The sequence below is a fragment of the Ruditapes philippinarum genome, unplaced genomic scaffold, assembly GCF_026571515.1.
Source record: "Ruditapes philippinarum isolate M1 unplaced genomic scaffold, ASM2657151v2 ctg1439_1_1_1_1, whole genome shotgun sequence".
Lineage (NCBI taxonomy): Eukaryota > Metazoa > Mollusca > Bivalvia > Venerida > Veneridae > Ruditapes > Ruditapes philippinarum.
Window position 1 is genome coordinate 8,376 of NW_026862107.1, and position 12,713 is coordinate 21,088.

The 12,713-nt window shown below is 32.8% G+C and overlaps 1 protein-coding gene across 1 annotated transcript; it reads right to left on the minus strand.

The window, feature by feature from the left end:
- Positions 1–223: 223 nt before the first annotated feature.
- Positions 224–11,162, minus strand: LOC132717948 (F-box only protein 21-like). The gene is made up of 6 exons (XM_060701533.1): positions 11,009–11,162; positions 9,003–9,140; positions 6,858–6,981; positions 6,277–6,321; positions 3,782–3,892; positions 224–3,051 (listed from the first exon to the last, which is right to left on the minus strand). Exons 2-6 carry the CDS (start codon positions 9,116–9,118, stop codon positions 2,953–2,955), a joined length of 495 nt encoding a protein of 164 aa, XP_060557516.1. The 5' UTR covers positions 9,119–9,140; positions 11,009–11,162; the 3' UTR covers positions 224–2,952.
- Between the last annotated feature and the right edge of the window lie 1,551 nt (positions 11,163–12,713).

Below are 12,713 nucleotides of genomic sequence, written 5' to 3' on the forward strand. Positions count from 1 at the left end.
CTATCACATATTTAAATGCCCTAGCAAAAATTTTCAAAAAAGAAGTAAATATGATTGTGCATAAATCTAACAGACCATCTAAATTAAACCTATTCCAATTCAAAAAAATATTTTTGCCATACAGAAAACTAGGTTTACAGTACTGTTCTATATTAAAGAAAAGGCCTTTAACTGTGTAAAGAAAACCACACATGTAATTTATTAATTTGTTTTATAAATTGCCATATTTTCAGACTATTTGTTGCCATAGCAACCAGAATTTTCAACATAGGAAGAAAAAAAAAAGACGTGCATAATCTCCATACTGCCATCTATCCATATATCAAGTTTCATAAAAATATTTTCAGTACTTTTTGCATTATCGCGGGATCCAGTTTTGTGGACTGACGGACTGACAGACAGACGGACAGACAGACAGACAGACAGACAGACGGACAGACAGACGGAGGGTTAACCTAAAGTCCCCTCCGGTTAAACCGGTAGGGGACTAATTACCATAAACTGGTTACTAAAAACATTTGGACATATATAAAATATAAAAAAATAACCACAAATTACAATATTTATAAGCCTTAGGCATATGCAGTATCAATTTTCTTTATGCTTGACATATAAATCAAATGTTGCAAAGTTGTTATTTTATAATTTTAACACATAAAACCAATTTTACACAGAAACTTAGGTTCTTATTCCCTAGAAAGTACCATGCCTTTCAACAATCACTTGAGGTAATTTATATAGATTTCAGAAAAAAAATCCTTTTCATTCAACATATCAATTACTCAAATAGGCAAATATTATTTGATCCAATTTAAAATACAACAAACCATTACTCAGATTTTAAGTACAAAATGTCTAGGACAAAAAATAGTCATAACAACATGACTGTATAATTTAAAGTCATAATCTATAAAAAAAAAAAATACATTTAAACATACTTTCACATCTTCTTTTTACAAAAGATTACCAAAATAAGTTTTTCTTCTGTTATTTTTTATTTTTCAATTCTTAATAAAACAAAAACAAAAGTCTGACTGTACAAAAATAACCTGACTGTTTTTCCCCCTATTTTACATAAAGATACTTATGTTTTGCAAAGTATGTTTATTATAATTGAAAATTTTCCTTCTACTACAATGTACATACCATAAAACAAACATAAACAACATAAAACAAAACAGAAAAATTAACAACAAATTCTACTGACCTCATCAGCATTAAAAGCATAACAACAATAGACCGGCAATATTTACAGCATTGAACTTAAACAAAATTACTGAAAAAAATACACATGAACAATAAATAACCCCACTGAAATATCTATATCTATACACCATTTAAATGCATCAAAACATTTCTGTAAATACTGACTTCAGTGTCAAAAATCTCTGAAACAGAAACCAGTCTAAAATTCAAACACCTGATTGGCTGCTTCAAAAAAATATTTGAAATTTGACCAATAGCAGAAAAGCAAGGTTTACAGACTGGTTCTCATCTCAAAATATAATAATGGGACCAGGTGGTTAATTTGTGAAAACCCGACAAACTATATAACATGTATAAAGAAATGAAAGAATACCCATTACAAAGTTAATTAAATTTCGTTTTTTTTTTATTTTATTTACATAAATATTATGGCAGCTTGTTATTATTTACAATATATACATTTTTAACATACAATAAGTCATTTCTTTATAGATGCATTTTTCAGTTTGGAATTTAAACCCTTCAGAAAATCTCAAGTACCTAAGTACTTAATATTTTTTCTGCTTTTTCAAGCACATTAAAAAGAGAAATTAATATTTGCTAACCAGGAAAGAGAGCTTTCAAAGTGCTAATTTTTATGTTTTATAAAACAGGGGAATATACAGTAAAGAATAAAGTAATTTAAATATGTGCACAAGATTTTTTTAAAACTTTAAAGGTATAACAAGTTAACATTTCTTAACTTCATAATAATTCTTATAATTATATTTTTCTGTAGTTTTAAGTATTTACAGCACAAGGTAAAACTGAAAAATTATTTCTCTTAAGATAACACATGATTTGATATATATCCAAACATGTTTTTTTTATTATCATTATTATTATTATTATTTCCTTATTAATATAAAAAAAATTTGAGTGCAAATTCCATTAATAGATACATGATTTTAAACAGGAAATATCTTTTAGGTAAAGTGATCTATTTATGTGTATCATCAGATACATTGTATAACATCAATATACCAAAAACACTTACATAAATTCCTTCTTCACTCCATGAAGTTTAACAATGTTGTTTTTTTAATTAATTCCCTATCCAAGAGTATATTATAAATAACAAATCCAAACTTACAACATAAATTGCCTAATTTGTAACTTTGTAAGAAATGAATAAAAAATGTGCAGCTGAGAACATTACTAAGACATTACACTAAGTGCTTATTAAAATCAATCCACAAGTAAGTTGTGCTGTGGTGTGACTCGTGCTGAGTGTTACACAAATGTTAACTAGTGCGACACTCAAAGAGAACAACATGTGTGACATGCTGAGTACGATAAAATTCTGTGACACTCCTCCAGATTGTAACTCACAAATTGTTGCTCCCATTGAGTGTGACATGCTGAGTATGACAAAATTCCTGTGACACTCATAGAGTTTGGGACTCACAAAATGTTGCTCTCCAGATTGAGTGTGACATGTTGAGAGTAACGCACATGGTACAATGTGACACACAATGAGTTCGGGACTCAAAAATCGTTGTTCTCACTGAGTGTGACATGTTGAGAGTAACGCACATGGTAAATTGTGACACATGTTGAGTTTGGGACTCACAAATCCTTGTACTCATTGTGTGTGACAAGTAGAGAGTACCACAAATGATAGAATGGGACACACACACACACACATACGCAGAAAAATCCTTGAAGATAACAGATCACAGATGAGCTCTATCACACAGTTGGCCTCTAATAGTCATATGGATAAACAGCCTTGAGCCAAGGTCGAGGTAAGTACTGGGCACCGTCAAACTTTTCGAAATATTCCTCTATACTTGGATGAAGAATCTGAAATAAGATGAGAATTTGATACATTTATAAATATATCAATGAAATCATTAGATTTGAATGTCTGATGACTTGTATCTCAAAGGAAAAATAAAGTTTTATGAAAAAAGACAAGCTCTTGCTCTTTACCACTGTGGGCTTAATTGAAGGCATTGACATTATCTTTTATATCATTATGAATTTGAATTTTGAAGTCCTTGCATGACTTAGAATCACAGCAGTGGGAGGCAAGTGGTAAGAAGTCAAAAATCTTAACAACTAAGCCACAGACACTCAATTTCTTGGCCACACACCCCTTCTGAGATATCAATCATTACAAAAAGGTGATGTGAGGAAAGATTATAAAGTATGACAGAAAGAAAAATTATTTTATATTTGGTTTAAAGGCACAACAAAATGTTTGGTTTTACGGCATATCGAACAATTTAGGCAATATGGCTGAAACATGAAAGATGATTTTGGCTAACTTTGGATGTTACAAACTTAAAGCAACACCAGGGTTCAAAATCACCCGGCCTACAGGAGCTAAGAGATGCATAGACTCCAGCAATTCAAACACATTTAGTTGTCTCTTAATAATAAATGGTGGCTGCAATTCTAATGACTCAACCCTTAAAGGTACACACAAGGGAATTGAAAGAAAGAAGAGAAGGACAGTATTGGCAACTTTTATGATCCACCTAAAAAATTGAGAGCATAAAAATAATGTGAATAATGTTAAGTTACATACCTGCATATTCACAACGACCTCTAAATTTTCTTGTGGCACATAAGTTATCTGTGGGGCTAGCCTGTCTCTTGTGTCAACTATAATTGCATAGTTAGGCTGTGTTCTCCAATGCTAAATTAAAATGTTTATAACAATAATTATTTATAATAATCAAACTAGAACTGCCACTATCATGGCGTGAATACCCCCGCATACCACTTTGTCAGAATCATCAGTGGCCATTTAGAGCTCAAGGACAACCTCCCTGCCAAATCTGAGGTTACAAAGCCAGTGCATTGCTAAGTTATGTATTCTACATGCTTCAAATGTGAAAATGTCAAAATCAATACATTGCGGACAGGACATTCTTTAGCAATTGTGAAGAAAAGCTTTTTTTTTGTCAAGGTCCCTGTGACCTTGACCTTTGACCCAGTGACCTCAAAATCAATAGGGGTCACCTTATAGTCATGATCAACATCCATGCCAAATATGAAGACTGTGGGTCAAAGGAATCTTAAGTTAATGGGTGGACAAACTTTTTGAAGTCAAAGTCCCTATGACCTTGACCTTTGATCCAGTGACCTCAAAATCAATAGGGGTCATCTACTAATCATGACTAACCTCAATGCCAAATATGAAGACTATGGGTCAAAGGAATCTTAAGTTATTGGGCGGACAAGCTTTTTGAAGTCAAGGCCCCTGTGACCTTGACCTTTGATCTGGTGACCTCAAAATCAATAGGGGTCATCTACTAATCATGACTAACCTCCATGCCAAATATGAAGACTATGGGTCAAAGGAATCTTAAGTTATTGGGCAGACAAGCTTTTTGAAGTCAAGGCCCGTGTGACCTTGACCTTTGACCTGGTGACCTCAAAATCAATAGGGGTCATCTACTAATCATGACTAACCTCCATGCCAAATATGAAGACTAAGGGTCAAAGGAATCTTAAGTTATTGGGCGGACAAGCTTTTTGAAGTCAAGGCCCGTGTGACCTTGACCTTTAACCTGGTGACCTCAAAATCAATAGGGGTCATCTACTTATTATGACTAACCTCCATGCCAAATATGAAGACTGTAGGTCAAAGGAATCTTAAGTTATTTGGCGGACAAGCTTTTTGAAGTCAAGGCCCGTGTGACCTTGACCTTTGACCTAGTGACCTTAAAATCAAAAGGGGTCATCTACTAATCATGACTAACCTCCATGCCAAATATGAAGACTAAGGGTCAAAGGAATCTTAAGTTAATGGGCGAACAAGCTTTTTGAAGTCAAGGCCCTGTGACCTTGACCTTTAACCTGGTGACCTCAAAATCAATAGGGGTCATCTACTAATCATGACTAACCTCCATGCCAAATATGAAGACTGTAGGTCAAAGGAATCTTAAGTTATTGGGCGGACAAGCTTTTTGAAGTCAAGGCCCCTGTGACCTTGACCTAGTGACCTCAAAATCAATAGGGGTCATCTACTAATCATGACTAACCTCCATGCCAAATATGAAGACTAAGGGTCAAAGGAATCTTAAGTTATTGGGCGGACAAGAAAAAACCGACGGACGGACGGCCGGACGGACAAGCTGATTCCAGTATACCCCCCTTACAACTTTGTTGTGCGGGGGTATAATAATAACAACATCATTGGCATGGAAATTAGTTAAATTAATCAGTACTTAGATATTTTATTACAGAGAAGAATATTTGTAACCAAAAACAGTTACACTATTTTGAATATTGAAAGAAAATTATTGTGTTTATGATATTATGTGTATAATTATCTACAAATGCACCTTATGCACAGTCACCTTAAAGCAATAACTGATTAATTCCTATTTAATTTAGAAGAACTGTCACTGCACTAAGGTGATGAGAAGGGAAAAAAAACTATTTGTTTAGATTTGCTTCAATATCCACAACTTCATTAAATAGCTACAATGGGCCTTAAATATATCAATTGAACAGAACTATGCATACAATGGTACCTAGTGGTAGAAGAAGTTATGCCATGAAAAGGGGGAAAGCCCTCGAGAGCAGTAAAAAAAAAAAATGGGTGATCATTGCTGCTGACACAGTATTATCAATTGATGTCTGTTCATAAGAGATACTGAATAATGTAAAGTGCCATACTTCGTTAAATATTTCATTAGAAAAAATCTCTGAATCATATTCAAAGCAAACATACTGTATATTACCTCTAATAAACCCCCTTCCCTCTTTTTTATGACAAAGAAAATAAAACAGTGTCACCAAGATGATAGCATTTTTTTAAGCCCAAGGAAATAAGCACAATTTTTTTGTAACACACCCTGTTATGCCAGTATATATATTACAACAAATAAACAGTCTTTCTAGTTTGACAATATTTAACCATTTTTGGCACTTTTAATTAATGTCCCCCATAGCCCCATACCCAGAAAATGTAACACAAGGGAGTGTTTATTATAGAATATACTGTATTCAATGTAAATTGTCAAAGCATGCTGTTCAATATTTCATATTCGAAACATTTTTATTCTTTACCTCCATTCCTGGCGGGTGATTATTTTTTATCCAATACTCTGGAGCCTGAAATGTCAATATCTTATACATTATACATAAACAATAATTTATTATATTGTTGATATGCAAACATTCCATGAATATAAATGACAACAGGTGTGATATATGAAGTATCTATGAAATTTAATCAATATCCATTTATTTATATTAATTCCCTCGCGTCAACAGCAAGGTAAAGCAATAGACTCAGGTAACTTAGAATCCCAGATTGATAACAATACATGTATATATTTTATATGGACACAAAGATTGCAGGCTTAAAAGTGTATATAGCTTGATATCTGCTGCAAAATTTAATGTTGAATTTTTAAAAAGAATACTTCCAAAAATTCTCTTAAAAACGAATGGCGTATGCAAAAGTTTCTGAATTTTTAATATTATGCAAAAAGCTTAAGAAAGTGTATTAATATCAATTTAGATCTTTCAATTTCAATATTATGACAAATTATGCTCAGAAATATCCTACCATAACATTATTTTTTCATCCCTCAAATTATATATGTACATGTATGACCTAAAATGATGGACACTTTAGTACTTACCTTAGCAAACTCGTCCCAGCCTACTATAACACCTCTATATCCCCATCTTTTATGTTTAACTACTTGTCCTATACGATATTTCACTTCTGGTGGTCTGTAAGTCCTCGGTTCTACAGATGCTGTAAACAATATTGTCCCATTATGTAGTATATGTCAAATATTACATAAATTTTGTGTTTTATCAAATGTGAACCCTATTGTATTTTGGTGAATGACTTGCAAAGATATGAGTCTTAAGTTCAAGGTATTTCATTATCAAGACACAAGCACTTTACAGACCTCCATTTAAAGTTGCAGTGAGTCTCCACTGATTACAGGCATGGGTATAGACTGGTGGCATAAGAAGCTAGGCCTATGATAATTTCCACCTTTTTATCCTTTAAAATGTTTAAAGCTGATTTAATGAAATTTAAGAACAGCATGTTAAGCAGTCATGGTAATTCACATGCGAGCATTTGAACTTAAATGTACATTATCATTAAAATTAAGGACCACTTGGTTTATAAGTCTTTTTACAGATACTTCATCATTCTTACTTTATTTTTCAAGTAACAAAGCAGTGATTGGCCTTGCAACATATCAATCATAAAAAGCAAATTAAAAAAAAAAATTTAAAAAGTTTTTTTAAAATCGTCACATTAAAAACATCAACCAGTACAATTCAATTTTTTATTTATTTTTTAAAACCCCCATAAAAGGAAAACAAAAAAAGTTGTTTCTAAAACCCCTTTAAATTGCTGAAAATTTTGTAATGGATTTTCCCTGCTTTGAATTTAAAACCAATCCATTTAAATTTAAAGGGGTTTATATAAAATTCAAAAAAACTAAAGCTGCCCCAAAAGTATTAACCTGGCAGGCTGCCCTGGGGCTGGCCCCCAAAAACTGGGGGAGCAAAGGGGAAGTTCACGAAAATCATGGGGTGGAAATAGTATAAAAAATGGTAGTAATACATGGTTGTTATTTATAAAATTTTAAGGGTTTAAATCAGCATTCTTTTTTTTTCCCCCTTAACATTCAAAGAACCAAAATTTTAAAAACTAACCCCCGTCCCTAGAATGGCCAAATTTCGTTTATTTCCAAAAAATTTAAACTTAATTCCAAAAGTTAAAAAAGTTTGAAGCTTATAGACAAACCCTTTTAAATCCTTCCTGGAACCCAAACCCAAATACTGAGCAAGATTGTAAAATTTTTTGTTTAAAGGAAAAAAACAAAATTGCCTGATGGATTTGAACCCATAGGCTAGCATCAAATTTAAATTAAATTTTCAGACGTGTTAAGTACTTTTGGGCATTCCGCCAAATTTAGGGAAATTGGCCCTTTAGATTTAAGGGAAAATATTAAGAAATTTCCTTTTTAAAAAAGCCTTTAGGGGGCCATGTGGGTTAAAAGACTTCAAAAAAGCCGGGGGTTTCCCCCTTAGGATCATCTTGACCCTCAAAATTTTTGGGTGGGGTTTTTATATGGTGTTTTTTGTTAAATTAAATTTTCTTTTACACACCAAATTTCCCTTAGGGTTTCCAAAGAGAAATAAAACATCAGTTAACCTGAGGCTTCCCTTTTTCAAAAATGCAAAAAAAAATTTTCAGGAAAAAAAGCATTCAGCTTAAAAATAAAAGAAGCCAAAAAAGTGCTAAGATTTTAAGAAAAGTAAATATACTTACATTTAAAATAATAATTTACATAATTTTTTTATTACATGTATTTTATAAGCAATTCATGAATACTAGTAACTGATTTTGCAGTATGCATCACCATATTTCTACTGCTTGACTAACACATTATTAAGTTGTTTTTGTTTTTTTTCCACATTTTAACATTTATTTGTTTGTTTATGTTGTCTGAATGTGCCATTTGCAATGTGCGAATTACTTTCTTTGTTCACTTTAAAATACTTTGCTTTTTAATTCATTTTCAAAATTTTCAAGAAAAAATAGCTAATAGGCAAACTGCTTTAAAATTACCACATATCTCTCAATAAATAATAGTTAAATGATCATGTATATAATAAATTACAAACAGTAGAAGTACTCTTAAAGTTAAGCTATAGCTGATTGTTTTTAATAACGTGCTAATGACTTTCATTACAATCAAGTTTGATTAATACTAAGATGGATTTTAATACAGATTGTATAATTGTAAGCTTACTTTCTGATGGCGTAGCTTCTCTGAGATTCTGTACTAAACATCCACTGTGAGACTAAATACTGTACCGGTACCGCTAACAGCAATACACCTAACTGTAAACCTGCCCGTCGGTCCATGACATCAGGTGTGACACTGAAACTGTTAACATTATATACATCTTCTTTTTTTATTAGTTTTAAGTCCCATTGGCAGTGTTAAAGTTGTTGGTGGCTTTCATACATTGTACAAGACTGAGATAAAAAGTTAAAAGCAAAGTTGAATCAGAACTGGTAAAAAGGATGCAGCTGCCCAGTAAAGAGGTCTTAATTAGGACTAGCTTGTAAAGACACAGGTAGGCCATTCCACAGACGAATACTTCTGAGGGAAAATGAATAGGAGTGGTATTGTGTCCTTGAGTATGGTATTAGGTAGTTCAGGTTTCTAGTGGGTGTCAGGTGGTGATGGACCACCCTCACAAGATTGTGTTGAATTTTGTAGAGTAGGGTAACAGACCTGATGTTGCGCCTCTGCTCTAGAGTTTGCCAATAAAGTTCACCCCAACTTTTTAAAATAAACTACGGGGTGTAATTGAAAGTCATTGATACTATTTTGGAAAGCTAAACCTTGAAAAACTTGTTCTATTTGAAAACCCAAGATATTTTTCCCTGGGAAATGCCAAACCGGGAACATTATTCAAAAACGGGGGGCCTTTAAACATGGGTTTTTGAAAAGGCAGTTTTTTTTACCCTTTTTTTTTTGAATTTTTAACACTTTTTTTTAAAATTAATCTAGTGAATTTTTTCCTTTTGCTGTAATGTTTGAATATAAATTGGTCCAAATAGATTTTTTACTAATTGTTAAAACCCTAAAATTTTGCACCCTAGTGGATTTTAGATATTTACCATGTAATTATAAGGGAATAATACTGGACGTTTTTTGGGGCTGATACTAAGGACTTCACATTTATCTGGGTTTAATTCCATGGGCCAATCAGATTCCCAGTTTTCAAGACTGTTGGTAAAGTTAGTAAAGATATTAATTATTTATTTACTGGAAAATATATTCAAGCTGTGTGGGCTAGGATTCAAATTCAATTTTTTTAAATGTCAAAGAAAACAATCACCAAGAGAAAATGTGAAATGACAACACTTCTTAGAGAGAGAGAGAATAATGATGTTGTATAGCTGCCACAAACAGCGTTATTTTCATTAGCCAACGAAAATACATGCAACATAAACACACCTGCATAATGCAGTGATTAATCTAGATGTGCGTCCTGCGTAAAATACGCATACAAATCGAAAAAGACGCACAGTTTCATAATTTGAGCGTTCAAATTGACACATGCAAATCTGGTAGTTTATAATCCAAAATATCAGAATTAGTGATTTCTATGTACCGATTGGTAGTTTAATTTCATCAGTTGAATAATTTATCAATTTCTTCAGTTGAATAATTTAATTTCTGATAATTACAGGTGCAAGGCTCGTCCCCCATTTGCTTAAAACATTGAATCCCAAACAATTGTTGCTTGTGATCTGTAACCGCCCATTATCGGCATTAGCCAATCAGAGTGACCCTTTTGCATGAGAGTGAATCGTATACAATGGTGAAATATGCAGAGATTTGCCTGCGCCATTGGTAACAGGTTTTAATGAAGAGTTTGTAGTAGAACTTATATAGAATCTATATAGATTTAATAACATAAGGAGAGATTCCCTGTGGGTAAATGTAAATTGAGCTTGCTTTGAGGCTTTGACTTTTTTCATATATTAAGGCCAACTCTACTGAGTTTGACAACTCTGCATTTAAAAATATGCAGTCTTTACTTATAAAAATGGAGAATTTAGTCACAGTGGAAACGTCAGCTGCACGTAACGTATTTGAAGGGGAGAGACTTATAAGTTTCCCTCAGTCAATGTAACATCAACTTGATCAGGGATTTTTTCATTCATTTTTAAAAAGGCACATTTTAAAAACACGCTAAATGTCAAGAAATACTGTTCTTTTTACTACGTTATTCTCACCTTGTCGGTAGCACTTGTCAATTCTTTAATTCCACCTGTAAACACAAATTATATAAAAAGTCTCAGAACTATTTTGGGCCACGAATAATTGAGCTGTTTTACGGCAAATAAATTACGACAATATGAACATTTACCTAATCGACGGTCTCCGGTCTTCGACAGTCTCCGGTCTCCGATCTTCGACGGTCCCCGGTCTTCAAAGACCGTCAATGAGGAGACTGTCGATTAGTATAATAATATCGATGATGTTGATGATATAATAAAGATATTAGATCCTAAAAGAGAAAAGAAAATACAAAAAAGAGAAAAAAGAGAATAAACAGCAGTGATCTAGCTACTAATCTTGTTTCTGCAATGTCAATGATCCAAAAAAGTTTCACTAATTATATAAAAATTATATCTCATTTGTGATCTTCTTCGCTGCCATACTAAATAACCTTATTATAATGGAAAGTTTGAAACAAAAAACAGGCTAATACATGTATACATACCCGATTTTTCAAATGTCACGTAGTTCTTATGATAACTCAGAAGATGTCCTAGAGGTCTTACTGTAAAGTCATTATTATTCATGGGACACGAACTTTCGTGGTTTTCGTGGGTAGGTCAATCCACGAATTTAAGATCCGACGAAGTTTTATCCCAGCATATACTTCTTACAATGTCTCTATTATATATAATATAAACATGTGTCGGCGCTTTTCCGGCCGATTTTTGTGCCATGAATGTATACAGTCAGATAATCAGGAAAGTGACAGATTAAAGCATAAACAGTTTATGTTTCAAATATTTAAGAAACTTGAAAGATAAGTCGATTATAATAATTTCCTCAGTTTGCTGTCACAAATGTCGGTCGCATAAATACATCATAGGGAATGCTTGATCGTTGTAAGCTTGATTGTGTTAACTTGAATACTTGACATAATCGAGTAAATATGGGAACCCATTGCAATAATTAGCGCTAATAAAATTGTTAGTTTGTTCTTATTAAATAAAAAAAGTCTTTGATATTAATGTCGTAAGTACACATTATATTTTTATTGTAACAAGAAAATGAAAATCCACGAATTTAAGAACCCACGAAAATGCCCGTTTTGATAAACCGGGAAATATCATGCCCACGAATATAAGTGAATTCGCAGTATTATAACTTCTCTATATTGTAAGTGTATTTATTGTGCTAAGTTACGGCACGTTTTACTGTATTTGACAAGTGTGAAAAGTGAAAATCATTTTGAAGCGGATTCTTATATTTCAATATATTTCATCGTCAAATTGTCTATCTAATTTGGGTTGAGGACTGAATCCTCTCCATAGTGGCATAATTTTTTGTTGCTGTTTTTTTTCTGCCGAAAAGGCGCACGTGCATATATAATGTTCATTTGTTGTGAAAATTCTGAAAGTTTCTCAAAAAAAAAACATTCCAGAAAATACAAAGAAAATCAATGAACGTACGGATTTATTTTTCCTGGGATAATTCTTCCAGACACTCCTACAAGAAAGGATCATCCCCTGGATGCTCACCTGACACGACACTCCACCCTCGTACACGTGGTATGGGCTTCAAACTAAATCTCTCGTACGTTGGATTCGGCCCTTGATGGAACCTATTTATGTAGAATTAACGATCCATAGTCTCCTTTTCATTTTCAAATAAAGTTTGCCTACGGTAAACTTGTATTAATATATCTATGTGATTTCTTCA

Coding starts and splice junctions, on each gene's coding strand:
- LOC132717948 (XM_060701533.1), bottom strand. CDS start 9,118: ATGGACCGACGGGCAGGTTTACAGTTAGGTGTATTGCTGTTAGCGGTA. Junction 3,893..6,276: donor ATCACCCGCCAGGAATGGAG/GTAAAGAATAAA, acceptor ATTTTAATTTAG/CATTGGAGAACACAGCCTAA. Junction 3,052..3,781: donor AGGTCGTTGTGAATATGCAG/GTATGTAACTTA, acceptor ATCTTATTTCAG/ATTCTTCATCCAAGTATAGA.